Raw genomic sequence first — 20,426 nt, 5'->3', positions numbered from 1 at the left:
TATCTTTCTTGAGCAGTCCTCCTGAAATTATCTAAATATTTTCAGATTATCTAGATATTTTTAGGAGTGCATAATATATGCTCTCATACTGCTCTAGTTTACACATTTGACTTTCTAGTCTGCCTTTGGGTGTCTTACTTTATAGGTTCCATTGGTGTTGTGATGTCTTAAGTCAATAGAAATATTTAGTGGTCAAGCTAAAAAGCACACTGCAATATTAATGTTGGCAAGACAGAGCCTGCATTCACATTATGAACCTGGGTCATCGAAGTGACCAGGTTATCCTTTTGCTAATTCAACCATTTCTTCTGTTCCTAATCACAAAGCTCCTGAATATTTAGACGGTCTACTGTTTATGAGCAGGGTGTAGCCTGCATTCCTACTCTGTCCTCCTGTGTGGACATGTGAATAAATAAACAGATTGGTGGGCTACAAGTCAGCTTGTGGCTGTTGCAACTTCTGCATTTGAGAAACATTACATCTGCTATGAGGTCAACAGCAATTATTATGTAATCTGAAGTAACTGTCTCTAACTATTGAAGGTCGTCGCAGAGAAGTAAATATTTAAAGATGGGACCACCAGGTGGGACACTAAATCTGATACGGTTTGGAGTGCGAAGGGGATGTCTGGCTGTTGAACCCATTCAAAGTTTCCTCAGTATTTTACACATCCTGTCCCTCAAGAGAGAGGCTGTTGAACATTTGCCAGTCCTTTGAGTAACATTTCCTCATTAATCGAGCTTTTATGAAGAAGGATACGGGGCAGGGTCAGGAAGTGACACACTTGGCCTTTGTTGAGACAGATCTTCCTCTCATTGCCAGTAACAAGCCCCAGTAGGCAAAACAAGGTCAGAGAACAGCCTAGTGCGTGGAAAAAAGAGAGGACTCTGTTTGTTTACATGGCAGAGAGGAGCAGAGATAACATTGCATGTATGAATTTGTATATGTATGAATTAGCAAGTTAGACAGGATTGACTGCATTGTTAGAGAGGCAGACGCACTGTCCTCTGAGATAAGGCCTCAATTAGTCTCTTTAGGACAGTCGGATGAAACTAAATCTACTAGTCACTTCAATGTAATGCAAATGCTTTATATTATCATGTACAGAATCAGCATTAGCATGTTTTAAGTGTTTTTGTCTTGCTGACTTGGCTTGTTTACAATAACCAAATATAGGTATAGACACCTTTGGATGTTTTGTAAGTAAAAAAAAAAAAAAAAAAAAAAACAACAGCAAAAAACTACCAAAACAAGTACTCTTGGGTTAGCTCACGTTTGCTGATAGGAACCATGATTTTTAACACATGACTCACACTTTTGTATGTTCAGTCCCTTAAAATAACACAACCAGCTTCCAAACAAAGCATGCTTGATGTTCTGGGTCTCCATGGACTGGAGCTTTAGTGTACTGTTTAGCACTCCTTTTATAGGTAGTGACCTAGGTGAATTATGTAAGTACGTGCACAGTGCTGAAATCAACATCTGAACTCAGGATTGGTTTTGCCTTCATAAGGTAATTCACTGGGTTTTGAGTGCCCTTCGGTGCAGAGATGTTCAGATATCTTTTTCATTTTTTCAAAGCAATGCCAACTCTGATGCCCAGACATGACCAATACCGGATACCCCTTTGATCCCAGTGCGATCAACAACAAAAAAAGTACCAAAAACTTTATGTTACTTACCCCTGGAGCTTAACAACAGCAGTATGAATATGATAATTAGCTCAGTACACAGAAGGAATGCGCGCTTTCAACACAAGCTAAGCTCACATTAGCTGCAGCTTGTCTTGTGGTCATTCCTTACCAGCATCAGTTAAACCCTGATTTCTAACATGAAAGTGCTTTCATTTTTTTAATCACTTGTATATAACTGTTAATGATAAATAATTATTTCGGAAATTTTGATGCTTGAAACAGAGTGACACCTCCACTAGCATCACAAGGTTGTTTGCTAGCTTTCCATGATACATTTTTGCAAAAGCTCTACTTTTCTACTTAATAACATTTGCTACAGGCAGCCCTGTATGCTTGCTGTGTATGACCTTTTTGTTTTGAGAAACACGTCCATTTTTACAGGGTTGGCAGGCTACTTCTTTGTTATATGGATTTTCACAATACCTTCAGAAAACAATCTTTAAATGCTCAAAGTGTGACTGGAAATGTGATACAACCCCATGTAACACCTTTTTCCTGACTGAGCTTTATTGCTCCGTAAGGTTTTACAGCTTAATAAGAAAAGTCTCGGCAGTAGGACATTTTACCGCTACCAGTTGATTATTCCTGCACCTTCATGGAACATTTGGTTTTCATATTATCCATTAAAACGACTTTACTCCGGCTATATCTGTCTTGAATATATGATCTAGTTTAATATCTCTCTGACAGGGTACTTGTCGCTTTAATAGAAGCAATTGGTGCTGATTTGCTAATGCAACAAACAGATGGTGGTTTTTATTGTTTTTAGAGCACAAGTTTCCCAGAGTGACCGTGTCTTGGACATCCCCAGGTTTATAATAAGGCGCAGACAACGTGTAATCATCCAGCAGAGTTACAGTTTATGGTCAGACTACATTTAAATTCCCACAAGGGGGGCACTGTTTAGCCAAGTGCTATTATGTCAGGTGGAGGTGGGATAGGGGAGGTCAAGGTGAGACACACAAACGCACTTACATCCCCTTATTCAAGGAGGTCCTGATTCTGGGCTGGTTTTAAAGCCCTGCAGGTTTTCAGGGGTCAGTTGTGGTGCACTAGACATTTGTTCAAGCTTGACATCATTACAGGAAAAGGTTCTTGGAGTCAGCTCATTTATTTCACCCTATGCACACATTTTTTTTCTACCTCTTGACCTATATTCTTCACTTTTTCCTCATTCTTCTTAACGTCACAATTGTACTGAGACTGTCCAGATGTAACCTGGGCACTAAGTTATCCCAAGTCTTGCAATTTGAGGCATACCATGGGGCTACTTTGGACACCCCCCCCCCCCCCCCCCCCGTATAGTACCTCAGTTTTTGTCCATTTTTTACTCGATGTTTTTACGATGTCCTCGACAGAAGTATCGAAAGCACACAGGCATTGTGGGAAATGTCAGTGGAAAAGCCCCTTTTTTTTCATGGAGTGGAGCAATCAGAAAGCGTGCACACAATGTTTACTCAGTTTGTCAGCTGGTGATGCACATAAGTGAGGGCAGTTTTCAAACTTCTGCATCAGAGCCATATGTGGTTTTCTGCTCTGTGAATACTTAATGGGACCAAATGAGCTCAACTCAAGTCATTACAATTAACTCATAAGACATCCAAAAGCAGAACAGTTATAAAATATTTCAAATCTTTATCGTGGTAGAGGTGGAAAGTCAATGTTAAACAGATAATCATTCTCAGGGACACATAAAGCTCCAGTCTGTCCCAGCGTGCATTGCTGGAGAGGCTGTGTAAACTTGGATAGGTTGCCAAGTCCATCACAGGGCTAACACATTCACACTTGAGGGCAATCATTGTGTTTGTAGTAAATACTGACTCATTATGAGGTGGGATAATGTTGAAGAGGTGATTATTCCAGGCTCAGAGCCTCAGTTATGTAAGGCCTAAAATTGGATGAAGATGTTATTTGATGTGTGATTCTCACTCTCTCCCTCTCTCTCTCCTCCCTCTTTCCAACTGGCTCCAAGTAAGCCGATGAAGTCGAGGTTATATGAGAGTCTCTCTGCGGTGGTCGGCGGTCTCTGAGCAGAGCTGGCTGACATCATTCTCACAGGGGGGTGATGGTGTTAGCCAGGGCAGGGCAGGGCTTGGCTTGGAGCTCTACAGCAGAGCCAGTTTGGATTGAAAGCTGACAATGTATATTGAGATTTACAGTTTTCCAGAGCATGCTGTGTGAAATTTTACTTCACATTTATAAAACACTAATATAGACTTTCTTTTATTGTGTGCAGAACTGGGATTACTTGGATGGAGTGAGACATTACTGTCAAGGGAGATCTACAAATCTGGATTAGGACAATCGAAGTAGCAACTCTGAATCTTCTTACCTGCATTCAAACTCCAAAATGGATGGAATTGACACTTTGCAGAGCTCGGCTCTAGAGACAAAAGCTGAGCGAATCGCTCGCTATAAGGCAGAAAGGAAGAGGGAGCTTGCCGAGCGCTATGGAAACACAGACGAATTTACCTCCAAATATGTCCGCAGGGACAGGAAAATTGACGACACTGCCGAAACGGTATCTTCCGAAAAAAAGGAGAAGGATAAATACGACGATAATGGATCAGAGAAATCTTATACCAGGAGGGGCCTCAGGAATAAAGCAGCAGAACCAGTGGACCACACTGAAGATGAGCCGGAGCAGGAAAAAGTGGAGACTCACCACAGAGAGACAGAAGTTGTCACATCTATCAAGATTTCCTCGCAATTCAGGTGAGATGTTCTGCTTCTAAGTAATAATGTTGTCTCAGATACAGCAGAGATGTTCCCATTGCATTATTTTCCAGATACATATTCAGGTTACTTACATTACATTACCATTGCTCCTTCAACATAGCCTAAGAATAATATTGTTTGTTAATGACAAGATACAGTACCTGAAACAAGTAGATTGTTTGGGGGGCTTATTATTTATGGTATTCTATCAATGCATTATCTGGCTTACACATCATGCCATATGCTGCAAAAGTATTGGTTTATATTGATACCAGTATCTGTGTCAGAACAATTCTATAATCATTCCAGTTAATGCATTAATTTGATGCAGTAACTTATTAACCTTACATGAAACTCAACTAGTTATTGGTAAAGTAGAATGTGAAATTAACCTGTAACAATAAAGCTGTGCTAACGGAGGTTATGTTTGTCAACGCTAGCAAAATATCAGCAATTAGCATTATTCCACCATTATTATGTATAACTTGATAATATGTTACCCTCCAGTTCTAAAGTATTGATATTCAGATGGAAAAAGATACAGGAACATCTTGGATTATCAAGAGTAAAAAGCAAAGTATGCGTTTGTTGCCTGTTTGTTTATACCAGTCCTTGCGTTGTTCCTTATGTTACATAAACTAGGCCAGAGATGTGAAACACAAAGCTACCAAGGTGTAGGGACTCTTACAACATCTCAGAAATAGGTCACTAAAAACCCTGATTGTTTGTCAGATATTCATGTGTGTCTCATTTTTGACTGTATTCAAAGTAGAGTGCTGTGACTGTGTATTCATTCAGTTTAAATGTTCTCCCGACCTTCAAGGAAATCTGCTTAGACTTGTAGGTAAATGTTCAGATCACCTCTGATTAGATTGTATCCAGTACAGTGGCTCCTTTCTGAGGCATTCTTTGATTTAGGGAACATTTGCAGTTCAGCTAGTAGACTGTAGAAACAGCTATTAGATTACTGTAAAAGGGCTCACTGACTCTTAATGAGGGGAAGAGGAGGCAACAAGTCGGCACATTTGCAGAACACTGAGTGCTATCTCCAGTTTGAAGTAAACACGACTGCCTACATTTCCAAAATTGGCCATGTGTGCAAAGCAAAGAGGACTGGCTCATTTGTTTTGCCATGATATGTTCTACACTAATGACATGAAACCAGCTTGTTTTTGGTTTGTTTTAAAGCAACATGGAGGAGCTAGCATGTTTAACGGAATGGGACAATAACAAACCAGGAGTTGTCAAAGAACATTTTGGACTTATCTAATTTGCTGTCAGCAGCGTTCCTCAGAGAATTGTACATAAATGGAGTAAAACACGACCAGTCGTGTGTCTGGAGATGTTGTGAGCTGTAATCAAGCAGAGGATTATGCCGTGTGCACATAGCCAGACTTGTCTGTTCTTGAAAAAACAGCCTGAGGGAACAAGAGAGAGAGAGAGAAGCGCTGAGATGGACGGTGTACAGATAAAGTCAGAGTTGGCCTGCAGGGGGGGAGGTAGGATTATTGCACTCTGCCAAGTTTTCATGCCCTGCACTTAATGAAGCAAGGCATCTAGATAGCTGGAAGATGGCCAAATAAGATTGGGAAAGGGCATGTGTTATGTTGTAATTGACAGTACATGCTGAAAACAGTACATGCAGCATTGCATTCTTCAGCAAATCTTAGTGAATCAAGTGTTTTATGTGATAATCTCGCTAGATTTAATTTTAATGAGAAGGGAGTAGTTTTCTCACAGCCTGGGCTTACCACAAGCAGAGATAATATTTAGTAAAACCCAGAGTAAAGTCACAGAAATGTTATGGCTTACTTTTTTTTTTTTTTTTTTAATTACAGAGAGCTTAAACACAGGTTGGCAAGTTGATGTGTTTGTCCACATGCTTGTCTTTCATGGTAGCTATAATCTTGGCAGTTCTGTTTTGAGGTTTGCTATGTGTCAAGGTTAATTGTGAAGTCTATTTTCTGCAGGTATGCTTATGCAACATACAAAGCATTTAAGGTAGAAGCAGTTGTTATTGGTCAATAACCTGCCAGGGAAAAATAAGTTGTTTTCCCCCATTAAATTCGAGGGAATAATTGGAATTCTCTGCTCTTGCATTGTCATTCATGTCACCTTTCTTTATTTTAAAGCATCGGTAGAGATTGTTCTCTGAGTTGTATATTCATAGAGAATGTCTCAATTTCTGATGTACTTGAATGAGTCTGAAGAATACTCACTGATCCTTCAAACCCGACATGTCTTTGTGTGTGTGTCTGCGACAGAAATAGCAACAAGGAGGATACTGGAACTCAGCTGTTCCATAGATAACGAGAACTGTCTGTCAACAGGTTTATCAGTGACAGACAAGAATGCTTCCCTTCTAACAGTTGAAGGGCGACATTCTTCAGACGCTTCATTTTGACACTTAGAATTAGCTGTCACTCACATTAAAGACTGATGTCACCACTATTTTTTACAGTCACATTCACTCATACACAGCAAGTAAAGGTTTAGTTTTTTACCCCCAAGTTTACTTCAATATGCAGACTGCAGCAGCCAAGGATCAACCTACCTCTCTTCCAATTAGTGAACATCTGCAAGCCCTAGAAGATTTTGTTTATGAGTTTGAGTTTTAAAGCATTCCCTAAACATCCAAATGAATCCTCCTTTATTCTAGTATTTTGGGTTTGGTGTTCAGGATGTTATTAACCATGTGTAATAAACACCAGTAATTGTGCTACTGGTAAATTATTGTAAGGCCAGGGGATTATAAAAGGAAAGACTGAACAGGATTTGAGCTAATTATTGTTTACATGGCTTAACCATTACAGAGTTCAAGTACGTGAAATGTGAAAACGGAGCTTTCCCTGAAGTTAGGTGCACAAATTAGAGACATTGAAGTTAAATCTTTGAAACACGATACAGTCATGATTATATCCTTTTTGTACTGTAACTTGATCCTCTCAGTGTGACATAATTAAAAAGAGGAAGAGTGAGGAGGTTTACTGTAAGTGTTGATAATTGACTCACTCAGTCCTTTGCATGTGTTTATCTTTTTAATTATTGTTATACCTACATCAATTTGTGATCTCTAGTTGCTTCCCATGAAATGATCCCATATTCAAACTCTTCTTACTTTCCCTGGCATATTAAGATTGCCCACTATTTCACAAAGCTTTACTGAGGCGAGCCAGACCAAAACTGACAAATCTTTCCGTGGTAGCACAACCCATGCCCACAATTACTCATAATCATATACTGCTGTAAAAATGACTTGTTAAAGTTCCTTGACTCAAAGTGACACCCATCTAAGAAAAGGTTAGACAGTACAGAGTCAGATCCAATATAACAGAGTAGGGCAAGTAAGAATAAAAATAAATAAAATGACTCAATCGGAACAATGCGTAACCACGTTCAGCACAGGCATGTAGACGTTGACCTGCAGGAAGTACTCAGTAAGGCCGGTGGTGCTAGCACTGCTCATTTTAGACACTGCAAACCAATTTGACATCGTTTATCAACCGAGTGATGCATGTCACAAAGTGCCACACATCAGAGGCATTTAAACTAGCTGTCAATTCCAGTATTGTAGAATGTTGAACTGGTAGTATTAAATAGACTACTTGCAGTATGGTTTGGACAATGCTAATGTTGTGTTAAATAAATTGTGCTCAATGTTGACTGTTTTCTTTCCTTTAGACTAGTTGGCCAGTCTGAATATGAATTTCTGTTTAATCGACAGGGAAATTAGTTGCTAGTAACATCCCTACTCCAGCTTTCACTTCCTGACAGTGCTGCAGTTTAAATGGACCACAGCACAGCACAGTGCAGCACAGTACAAAGCTGGTCAGAAGAGGGTCTGACTTAATTTAGCCGTTGCAGAACAATCCCAAACCCTCAGATCAGATCAGCCTGGGGCAGTCTCCCCTCTTCAGTGACCTCTGATCCCTCCCAGATGTCCACCGTGGTTCCTCTTTGTGTGTAAAGCTCTCCCCTCCTCCTGTTACATCATCGTTGCTACCCCACAGGCAGCTGCTGTCCCCATCCATATTTAACGCCCATTACTTAGAGCTGAATGGACATCTTCAGACGCTGCACAGGCAGTGCTGTTATATCATTGCCAACATGGGACTGGAGGAGCAGCATGAATAGATGTTGTTACATGCATATTAAAGGACGCACAGTAAGTCTCTTTCTGCACACTAGCCAATGGTTCTGTTTATAACTCTTAAAGTGGTTTTATTTAACATATTTGGATTTATTTTTCTGCCTAGCTTGCAAGCCGCGGTTGAGATTGACGAGTCATTCTGTCATCGCTCCAGTACGTGAGATAGTGACCTCATTTGTCTCTCTCTCTCTTTCTCTCTCTCTCTCCTCCAGACTGATAGAAACTGATGACACAGAGGAGCCAAAGGGTAAGATGAACCCTCCACTTTCACTGCACTCACATCCTCTATTGTTCCACAAGCTGTTTTATCCCTGAACTAATTCAAGTTCTCAAAATACTGAGCTCATTGCTGATGTCAGATCACCTACCTGGTTTTATACATGTTGGCTGTTTGAATACTCTGCCACTGAGAAGGAGAGAAAGGAAACAGATCTAATCATTGTTTTTATTGAAACTGAATGTTTTGCCTCAGGCGATGGTTTTCTTTACAAAAGGCAAAGGGAGACTATTTTTGCCCACTTGTGGGCAACGTTTTTGTTCAAAGAGCACCACTCCTCAGTTGGTGTGTGAATTAACTTTGGCTAGTGTGTGTTTCTTTGCAAATCATTGATCGTTCAAAATCACATCGCAGGTTTGTTTCAGCCAACGAGCGGTATGCACTTTATTTGGTGCTTGCTGCTACAGAGAGTAGAAAGTATACACACAGGCTGCTGACTGCTTTTTCCAAATCACCATCAGCCACCTGAGTGTACGTCGTGTTTGCCTGGCTGTCTGTCTGTCTGTTTGCCTTTTTCTCTATTGTCTGCATGCCTTTTTTCTTTTTATCTCTTATGGTTTGGACATGGCTTTGTTGCTGTGTGCTTATTACCCCTCGACGATGTGTGATTGTGTAATGAATACTTCAGTGTGTGTGTGAAAGTGCCAGGCTTCAGACCTTGACAGGAAGAGAGGTGAGGCCCCAAGAGAAAACAACAAGCCCCCTTTTTCAGTATTTCAGAATATTTAAAGGAACTGTTCAACATGTGCCTTTGCTCAACACTGAAAGCAGACCTTTCTATACCTTCAAAGGTAAGCAGGATTGTTTTTAATAAGAATAGTCTAAATAATTTTCAGCTTTAGTAAAAACAACATGATTTAATCATGCGTAAAATCATTATTTTGTTGCACAATGTGATTGGTTTTCAGCTAGTTTTCCAGTCCAAAAAGTGACTAAAATGTAGCATTTTACTTTGACTTTCTCCATGCACATGTTTATGGCAAGAATAAATAATATCTGACAGAGCAGGTGTGTCCATGTGCAAATAAATCACAGGTTAAATCCAAACACTTATCAGTGTGTTTGACTTGTGTGCTTACTCACCTGCTGCCTAGGGCAGATCTTATTTCATTACACAGTGCAGGCTTCCTTTAAGTCAGACTGGTTTTATCTACAACGTGATATTTAAAGCACAAGAGACAGAGACAGATCCCTTGCCATCCCTTCTTCAATCAATCTTCCACTTTCATCACTACAGAGCTAAGAATGAAAAGTTAGCTTGCATCCAATACTGGCAACAGTGGTGAACCATCCAGACATGTTAGTCATGTTTTTAATGTGTTTGCCCACTTTTCAACAACTTACAAGATGTAGCCTAATACAAGGTCCCACCTGCATCTCCTGTTTCTAACAGAAATAGGTCATGATGTGGAAGCTAGAAACTCTGAATGTCGCTTCAGCTTGTAAAAGATCTAAGTTCATTCAGAAAAAGCTGATTTTGACAAAAAGATGTAAATCACTTTACCTTTTGTATAATAATACCCTAATGACTTGGTTATTTGAGAACAGAATATAAAAGACACTAGATCATGATGACTGCTTTAGCGTTAAATGATTGATTAGTTGTATAACAAGTCTAAGACAAGAGAAACAACTGCCCTAGAAAGGAGCACAGAGAGGAACAAAAGACAATCAGTATTCATGTGTTAACTAGTGTGTGTGTGTGTGTGTGTGTGTGTGTGTGTGTGTGTGTGTGTGTGTGTGTGTGTGTGTGTGTGTGTGTGTGTGTGTGTGTGTGTGTGTGTGTGTGTGTGTGTGTGTGTGTGTGTGTGTGTGTGTGTGTGTGTGTGTGTGTGTGTGTGTGTGTGTGTGTGTGTGTGTGTGTGTGTGTGTGTGTGTGTGTGTGTGTGTGTGTGTGTGTGTGTGTGTGAAAATAAGAGCGAAGTGAGACTATATCTGTGTGTTTACATGGCAAATGTCAAATCTTGTAATGGCTGGTAAAGGATTCAGAGCTCTGATGTAGAACTCCTCTCATGGTCTCATCTGGGTTCCCCTTCAGCTATCAAATGTCCCAGTGATAACTCCTTTATTTTTTCTGTAAAACAAATCATGAAGATTTGATTAACTCTACATCCTTTTTTTTATAGCGTGTATTTGGCCATTAAAAGGTCAACGGTCAATCCAATATTCTCTCAGCAGCTTTGACTGAACAGAGACGGATGAAAAACACTTCTGGAAAAGTCACTAAACTTAAGTGGAGGTTTTTCCGTCTCTTGAGTTTTTCTTTTTTCTTTCTCTCTCTCTCTTTCTCCGTCTTGCGCTTGGACGCCGGATGGATAATGATGTAAGAAAGATTGGACTGGAGTCAAAGCTAAACGAGTGCAGTCTGAGTCACCGCCTGAAATGTTTCATCATCAGATCTAAATCAAGCTCAGCTCTGGACAGCAGGGGAGCTCGGACACAAATCAAACGTAGCGTATTCGGCTCCAGTGTTTTTGTTTCCACTAGAAAAGGGGAGTTCTTCAGAGACAGGCCATTATTTGTAATGGTTTTGCTCCTTTGTTTTCTTAGGAGGGGAGAAATATTGGCTTGAAATGTTAGATTATGGGGGCTATAAAAATGCATCGAGAGTGGGAGAAGTTTGCTGACTTAAGAAATCTGCATTGTTGTTGTGAAGTATCATTAAATGTAATGGTTTCCTTTTGTTTCGGATTAGAAGATTATTTTCTCAGGACTGTTTTTGATTAAACAACTCCCATGAATAAACGTCTTTCTCTCTCCCACATATATTCATACACACACACACACACACACACACACACACACACACACACACACTAACAATATAACTGCTTTTTAAGTCCATTGTTTAACAAGAAACTCTCGACTCTGTTTTTACCTTGCCTGTATGTCTGAACCCAACAGAGCTCAAAAGTCATCCAAAAGCGAAGAGAAATATCACAACATTCTTTTTCCGATACAAAGATTTACTTAAGCAATGTTGAAGCCAATGAGATTATGTCCTGTCAGTGTTCTTGTCTACATTATCAAATTGCCATTCCCCTGCATGAAAATCTTCCACTTCACCTAGATGGATGCTGCTGTGTGTGTGAGTTTGTCTGTTTTTGTGTGCTTCTTATTTCCTCACAGTGAACAGCAATTTATAACTGATAGAGAGACAGGTGTTTGTTTGTCTCTTTGACAGTCAGAAATGCAAACACACCGTGCGTAAAGCATATTTCCTCCCACTGTTGTTGTAATGCCCCGGCATTGTGTTTGTCTGTTCCTTTCAGGTGAAGAGAAGTCTGAGGAACCAGTCAAGAGGACTTCCAAAACATCTCTTTCCAAGGTATGAAAAAAACTGCGGTACTCTGACACCACCTAACAAATAAGTGAAGCGTCTTCTGGTTTAACTAGGGTTCGGCGTTAGGCATAACTGCTGCTTACTCGGTAACAGGTAACAGCTATGCAGTTCTTTCTTTCCTCTAAACAATTCAGTAATCGCATCACATTTAGTAATTGCAGTTATGTTCCATTACACTGATGTTTGTGGACAGGCCAGTCTGTGTTTAACCAGCAGTAAGAGGTGGGTCAATATAAATGTAGTCTCACTTCTCTCAGTGGACAGACTGGTCTAGGAGGAGCTAGCTTGGGGCCATGGAGGCAGGGAGGTGATTAGCCTTGACTATAAGAGCCTCATGTAAGAGGCTTAAGTCTTCGAAGGTGAGCAGCCTGAGTTTGAATCCGACCTGGGGCTCATTTCCCTTTGGTCGTTCCCCACTCTCTCTCTCTCTCTCCCTGGTTTCTGACTATGTCCACTGTCCAATCTCTAATGTAAAGGCATAAAAAGCCCCCTGAAAAAACAAGGTCCTTGAGGAAAGGATGCACAGGTTGGACTTGAACCATGGCCGCCCGCTTTAAGGACTACAGCATCTGTACATGGGCTGTCCGATCTAACCACTAGGCCAGCAGGGTCCCTTAATACTATTCTCTGCTTACCAGTTTGTTCTCTTTAACTCCTTTGTTCATTCTGTGAATATGTCCAGTTACATGTAGCGTTGATATTAGGCAATCATAGCATCGGAATCTGTTGCTTCGCCCGCCATCTTGGAAATGTTAGGCACTTCTGCATCCTTCTTACCTCATGTCTTGCCTCCCGCTGTGAGGGGTACGTTTGAAATTTTCAGGAGTTTATGTGTGAAAAGGGTTTATAAGAAGAAAAAACTATTGCAGGTGTTTCTGCCTGATTGACAGTTGTCTCTGCTGTCAACCTCGATGCTTCTTGCCCTTCTCATCTCAGCTCTATCCACGCTTCCCCTCTTGGCTCTAACTTTACATTCCAAAGAACACAGCTCACTCTAAACTAAATGGCTTTAAACATACATTTAACAGATGTATGATGTCACAGATGCTCTATCTTAAATGTTTCAACAGTTATTTACTTGCTGTCTGTTCCACTGCAGCTGGTGTACACTTTAACCCCTTTGGGAAGTTTGCTCCATTAATAACAAATTGAGCTGTTTTAAATAACACTGAGCTGTCCTGCACCTGGATGCACACTTGGCCAAAGTCATGACTACACACACACACACACACACAAAAACGCACAATTCATGGAGGTCTTAAAGCAGCGAGGGGAAAGAAATCCACAGAGTTGAAAGATCCATTCAGGCACAAACACTTGATAATGTCCTGCATTGTATGGGAGATATACTCGTTTGTGCTAAAAATGCAGAGATTATCACGCTTTCCCAGGCTGCTTAAGTATCACAAGTGGTTCGGTTGCATTATTTGGATGAAAGAAGCTGTTCTGACTTGGCCTTTACAGAGCAGGAACAGTGCCAAGGTTAGCCAAGTGAACCCAGATGGCAGCAAGTTTCTCCAGCTGAAAACCTGCTGGGAAAACATTCAAGGCCATCTCACAATCACATGACTGTCTTTATTCTCCCTCTGTCCTTTGTTCTGACCTAGATCTCTGTTATTTCAAGATGTCTCGATTGAAAGTCATTGGCAATGACAGATCCCCCCCACCACCACCACCACCCCACGCCCCCTCTGCTGTCATCACTTTTCCCTTATCACTCATTTCTCCTCCACAGTCCCTGCTGAGAGCTAGTGAGTCAGTGTCTCCAGCTGGAGAGAGGAGGTTACAGTATGTCTGCTTTGCACCATTGGAAGGAGGCAGTAAAACGTTCAAACTTCTGGGAGAGCTTGTTTATATTTTGAGTTCCTGAGTGTATATAAAAAGCTGTTTTGATCAATTCATGCTGGGAGGAAAATTAGTCCCTTCTTTGTGATCAGTCTGTGTGTAAGAGGTCTCTAATTGTGTAAGCCTTGGGATGTAATTTTGTGGAAAAAAGGGGAGCATTTGATTACGATTTCTTTGCTCACATTCACAGCTGGAGATCCACTTATCTTTACCGGGTCACCTCAGGGCCTCGCTAAAGTGTCTACTGACAAGAAGATAAAACTCGCCTTATATCTGAGTTGTACCCAGTAACATATTCTGTGACATCATATTAATCGCTGAGAAAACCCACACAGGATTAATGTGTTAACAAGAAACATCCAATGGAAGCACAAACTGAGGGTTAAACTGTTAAAGTGAAGTATGAAAGAATTCTGACTTTTGAAGTCATACAAATTTGCTTCTTCACAGAGTCCATGGTGCTCTGTAATAAGAATTTCTAACCTGGTTATTAGGAGATGAAGTGGAAAAAGGATTAGAGAAACACATTTTTATTCGAAGCAGAGTATTTCCATATACCATCTACTTTGTCTCATGGGTATCTTTAAACTTGAAGCTTGTAGAAAAACTTTTCAAAATAAACCAAATTTCTCCCCTGAGAGTATTTCTCTTAAATGTGGAAAATGTACAAGCAGTCCTTCTCTTTCTGTTTCAGCTTTCACAGTATGTACACAGGGTGTTCTCATCTTTACTTAAATACTTCACGATCACTCCCTCTGAAGTTGTTGTGATTGCTCTCTCTGAGGAACTCAAGAAAGGGTTAACTGCTTTGCTTAAAGGATTAGGCGGAGCCTTGTTCATTCATTTACTTCCCTTATCGTGAATTGTTTTTTTTCTTTTTCCTTTTTTACAACCGGTGTAGGGCTTCAGCAGGATTTCTGTCAGACGTGATCTAAACCCTTTAAGGTAACAGCTACTTTTCTCTCAACCTGTAGGACCTGGAGGGGACTGAGGATGGAGGCAGCGGCCAACGAGCCAACGCCAGAGTGAGGTGTCAGCTGATGAGCAGTCAAGAAGAGGAATCCTCTGGCAGGTAGGAAGCTTCAAACGTATTTTAAATCACAGCAGAGTCAGCTTCTCAAAGAATTGGTCATGATAGCAGAATCACTTTACAATGAAAACTGTAAAGCTTTTTACTTGAAAGGTATCGGTATTATGCTCCAACACAAACAGAAAGAAAACAAGTTTAGCTTTAAAACAAAATGACACACAGATTGATCTGAGCACAGAGTTAATTACAGACTAGTTCAAAGGGCTTTTTAATGATGTAAGCAGCTGCAGAGTTAAACCTGATAAACCTGCAGAGCTTCTATAATACCAAACACTCTCTCATGCACACATGTATACACACAAACATGGAGCCATGGTGATGCAAACCAGAGTGAGTTTAATAGCCGCAGCAGTGCGAGCCAGACTGTACTTAGCACAGTTACTGTGGCGTACAAGGACTGAACTGAGCTGGACTGTGTGTCTGTGTGTCTGTGTGTCTGTGTGTCTGTGTGTCTGTGTGTCTGTGTGTCTGTGTGTCTGTGTGTCTATGTGAGTAGAACACAAAGAGCTCAAATTAAAACATTAACCTAAGGAGCAAACTCAAAGCAAAAGTGAATGTGTCTGGTCATCACAGCTTTCCAAAGGTTCAAAACAATCACATCAGACTCCTACTGACCTACTGAGCTGATCAGGGTTCGCTTTAGTGTATTAGCAAATTCAAAGAGTCCAACTTCTTTATCATCGTGCTGGCTCAGACTTCCTCTGATTACAAATCAGTGTTTATTGATTTGACAACGCCCTTTGTGTAAGTAAGAGGAAAGACCTTTAAAGTGAGTGCTGTGTCTCCTGAGTGACAAAGCTCTGTTGACACATGCACACAACTCAAACTGCAACATCAACTCAAATTTACTGAACAAACAATCAGAAAGATTTCAGGTTAAGGCTGTTTAGATTGATACATACATTTTCAGGGTCTGCTTTGTATCAACGGCTTTGGATACAAAATGTAGCTTTTCATCAGGGTGATTATCTGCTCCAGTGTTCATTTACAGTACATCAGGTATTGCACAATAAATACAATATAGACTGACTACATGAAATACCAGGTTGTATGTCCATTAAAGAAATAGATGTCATATGATATGGCAGACTGGAAGTTACTACACTTTGGAATTAAATCCCCTTTGCAGCTAGCTCCTTACTGCAGTTCCATCATGTAAAGACTAAACCAATTTACTATTTTTTCTTTCTTCTCTTCTTTTTTGTTGTTTTTGTTGCTATTTCTTCCTGATAACAGCGGAAGCAAAGTAATGGATGAGAAAGAGGCCTCAGAGGAGCTTCATGAAAATGCTGCAACTGTAGAGGAAGAGAAGGTCAGTATCCCCCATCTCACATTTTATTCTTAAGTATTTTCTAAAGTTTTCATGCTACTCAGTACAACTATAAAAGTGTGTTATGTAATATCACATGGTTTTCATAACTCATTCGGCTCAAATCTAAAAGCACCCTGCCTAGATTTTGTATGGAAAGACGATATTTTGACCACCACTGCAGTTCAGTAAAAACATTTTTTTACCATCTCATGCGAGCCAAAACTCTTACTCACCTTAACTCTGGCTCCGTTCACCTTCTGGATCTGGTTTTGCTTAGTTTTGTGTTTTGAAGTTGATGTGTAGATGTAATTCATGTCAGTCACTGATGTACAGTTGTAATGCATACACACACACACACACACACACACACACACACACACACACACACACACACACACACACACATTATGATTCTCCAGTGGATAAAATGTGATTACGTCAGTGTGTTGTTAAACTGATCCTCACATGTAATCACAGTATGTGCATGTACTGTATACACACCACACACACCCACACGTTATACACCCTGCTGTTTTTCATTTAAGACGACCACCTGGTTAGCATTGAACTCTCACACCCGACTGGACTCACGGTGTGTTCCTCCCTTCATCCCCTCCTAAATCAAAACTCCCTTGTGACTTTTTTTACCTGTCAGCAAGTCATCTGCTGTTGTTCCAGCTGCTGATGAATCATCTAAGAAATAGCCTATACTGTACAGACAAAAAATCGTGTTTATATGGCTAGTTACTGATTTTTGTTTGCTAGAAGGCAATGCACTGTAGTTACTCTTTAAAAGCATGAAAGCATTCTCAAAAGGGTTACCATTTTAGTTTTTGGGGAGGGTAAAAAAGATTACAAGATTACTCTGAGCATATTTTCTTTGAAATCTAAACATGTTATTGAGTGTATCGGAAAAACAAACAAATATCTGCTCTCCTTGACACCTTGAAACAATCTCATCCTTTGTTGGCACCCTGATTGCTTCATTTTGATAAACTCTATGACTTCCTTTTTTCATTTGACCCCTTCCTCTGATCACTTAAGTGTGACTTTTTTTGCCCTTAGTCTGCTTTTCTGTGTTTGCTTCTCTCCTTTGAAGCCACAAGCTTTACCCAAAATGTCTTCATAACAGCCATTGGTCAGAAAAGGCTTAAACAGTAGTAGCTGGAACATGAGTATGTGTTATTTATATTTGTTTAGTGTCATAAAGTCTGTGTACTTGAGAAAGTAATAAGCTGTGGCTTTATTCTGTTTATGTGGAGAAAAAGTGTGAAAATGTTGGTTTGGTCTTTTCCAGAAATTATAAATATTATGTCTAGTAGTTTTAAAAAAAGCCTTTGTTTTCTCCCTCTCAACTCCAGCCTCCATCCCTCAGCAATGACCAAGATTCCTCCCCCCCTTCCTCTTCTCCCTGCCAGCCAACCTCCCTGCAGCGCCAAGACTCTGGACCTCGGGGCATCAGGGGAATACTAAAGAAAAGCCGCTCCACCAGCTTGGAGTCGGACCACAGTGAGGGCTCGACGCCTGAGTGCACGCTGCCGGCCCGCCAGAGCAGCGTCACCCTTAGCCACCCGGAGAGCGGGGAGGAGGAGGAGGAGGAGGGGGAGATGGAAGAGGAGGAAGAGGAGGAAGAGGAGGAAGAGGAGATAGAGGAAGAGGTGGATGGGGAGAGTGACAGAGAGGATGAGTCATTGACTGAGGATATGACTGATGGAGGAAGCTTCAGCATCGAAACACAGCAGAGGGAGGAGAGTGGCAGCAGCAGCGGGGGGAGCTTTGAGGAGATGCGGAGTCCCTCGCCTGATGAGAGTCTGGAGCAGAGGTCCTCGGTGTCAGAGGATGTGGAGGAGCTGGAGAGCAGTTTGGATGGAAGCACAGGCTCTTCTATCAAACAGAGGTCATTAAATGTACACAAACAGAGCACACAGTATGCCATTGGCCTACTTATAATACATAAATGTACATATGTTAGTCAATGCAAAGCTAGGAAATAAAATAAAAAAGTTAATGCTTAAAAATGACTGATTTAAATTTCGACTGAAACTAACATTCATCTCTCAAATATTGTTGCAGTAGGGAGCCGTCTGAGGGCAGTCAATAGTTACTTTCTGCTTTCCGATGGTATATATTGCTTGGATAGTAGCCATCGATTGTACACTACTTTTCACAATGCATTATGGGATGCAATAATTGGAATATATAGGGTACGACAATGCTGACCCATCCCTAAAGCTATTTGGTGCAAATCATCCCCCACTCTCTCCTCTCACAGCTCCTGTCACTCTATAGCTGTCCTATCCAAATAAGGGCAACAGCCCAAAGAATAAACTTTAAAAAAATATCTTATTGTATGTAAGACAGTGCATGCTGCCTTAAAAATCAAGGGAAAGCTGAAGTTGAATTTTGTCTTTTCAGACTGGCAGAGTTTAATACTGAAGGTGAGAAGACGGACAGACTGAAGAAACTCAAACCATCTGATCTGATCCAAACGTCTCTGGCTGATCGCTTTGGTCAGCTCCAAGATTCTGAAAATGCCTGGAGGAAAAAGGTATGTTTTGATTCCTTTTCTTTAACAAAAGCTATTTTCCCTGTGTCTATATGGTAGTTCTATCTGAAATACAGGTCAAGACTCCCTGAAAACAAAAGCAAGTTTCATTGATTGTTTTTTGAGCTGATCCTGCCATATGTTGAGCCTTCCTCTCAGCTTTGTGTTTTCGGGGAGAGAAAGATTTGGCTGTGGACATTTTATCTTCCGCTGCTGATTCAGCTGTTTTCCCCAGAGTTACTGCTAAGAGGGTCTGAGTTTAGTGTTAGGGCTTTGGTGGGGGCGCAGCAGATTTGGGAGTGGTGATACTGGATGCAGAGATCTAGAGCTTAAATAGCCTCCAACAGAAAAAGAGGGTCACGCCCATTCCTCTTGTAAAAGTAAAACCCTACACTGACCAAACACCTGCAAACCTCCCAAGCTAATGCCTGATTTCTTTGTTGATCGTTTGCACTCCTCTTTTACAAGTAAAGAAAATCTGTTTTTTTGTGTAGACTTTACTGCCTCACACATGTAAATAACCATCCCTAGGTCATGCAGTTAAACAGGTCAGCCTTTAACACACAAGATAACTGACATATTTGGAAGTGCATGCAGGTTTCAACAAGCTTTTCCCTTTAGCAAACAAGACCACCCTCACTTAGCTTTTAAGTGGAAAAAAAAATTCCTACACTCTGTTATAAGCATTGCATAGAGAGTCCAAGTAAAAAATAGTGCATCAGCAATGGAAAACCCAACACGGATAACCTTAAAACAGCAGTGATGTCATTTTTAGTCATGCAGACCATCTTCTGGCTTGATGTCTGTCCAGATCAATGATCCTCTTGGGGGGATTTCTGGTTTAGGCTGCACTTACATCCAACGATGACCTAACCTTTAAGAAAATCCGCTCTTAGTCTGGAAAAAATAAATAATTTAAAACTAAGTACAGACAGCCAAAAATATGAACAAATCCCTGGCTGACAAAAAAAGAAAACTGCAGTCATTTTTACATTTCGTGTGGTCTTTCTGCATTACGATAGATCAACAGTAAGTCCATAAAAGTTTAGTGTAATTCCTTATGTGGCACAAAATCTTCATTCTCAACACTCACACGCATGAGAGGGAGCCAAACGGGTGTCCAACATGTCTGCGGATTTCTTCCTCCTAATTCTATCTGTGGTTACTGCCTATGAATTTGTCTGGAACCTACTGTGCACTGTGGCTACTACTTAAGGAAAATAACTCACATGACATATAATACATGGTTTGGCTAAATCATTGGCATTGATGCTATTAGTTATGGTGCATTTACTTGCACGTTGGAACCATTTTGTTACATTTTTGTTTCTCTCTTGAGGAAAGGATGCTGGCTTCACATTTAGGCATTCAGTTTTTATCTCACGCACTGCCAAGCCAGAGCAGATGTCATGGCTCTTTGGTTGATATAGAGTTGACCAGGGGAATGTAACA

The 20,426-nt window shown here is 40.7% G+C and overlaps 1 protein-coding gene across 1 annotated transcript in view; it reads left to right on the top strand.

Annotated features, from left to right (window-relative positions):
• The window catches only part of svild (supervillin d), a 40,871-nt gene that overhangs the window by 7,532 nt on the left and 12,913 nt on the right, over positions 1 to 20,426 (top strand). Inside the window, exons 2-8 of the mRNA XM_061029150.1 lie at positions 3,931 to 4,409; positions 8,775 to 8,809; positions 12,112 to 12,167; positions 15,002 to 15,099; positions 16,354 to 16,429; positions 17,791 to 18,326; positions 18,845 to 18,977. Of these exons, the coding sequence (XP_060885133.1) occupies positions 4,045 to 4,409; positions 8,775 to 8,809; positions 12,112 to 12,167; positions 15,002 to 15,099; positions 16,354 to 16,429; positions 17,791 to 18,326; positions 18,845 to 18,977 (1,299 nt within the window). The 5' untranslated portion in view covers positions 3,931 to 4,044. The remainder of the gene's footprint in view (positions 1 to 3,930; positions 4,410 to 8,774; positions 8,810 to 12,111; positions 12,168 to 15,001; positions 15,100 to 16,353; positions 16,430 to 17,790; positions 18,327 to 18,844; positions 18,978 to 20,426) is intronic.

Source organism: Labrus mixtus, chromosome 21 (assembly GCF_963584025.1).
Source record: "Labrus mixtus chromosome 21, fLabMix1.1, whole genome shotgun sequence".
Taxonomy (NCBI): Eukaryota; Metazoa; Chordata; class Actinopteri; order Labriformes; family Labridae; genus Labrus; species Labrus mixtus.
The sequence above is the reverse complement of the archived record's forward strand: the minus strand, read 5'-3'. Positions and strand labels throughout refer to the sequence as shown.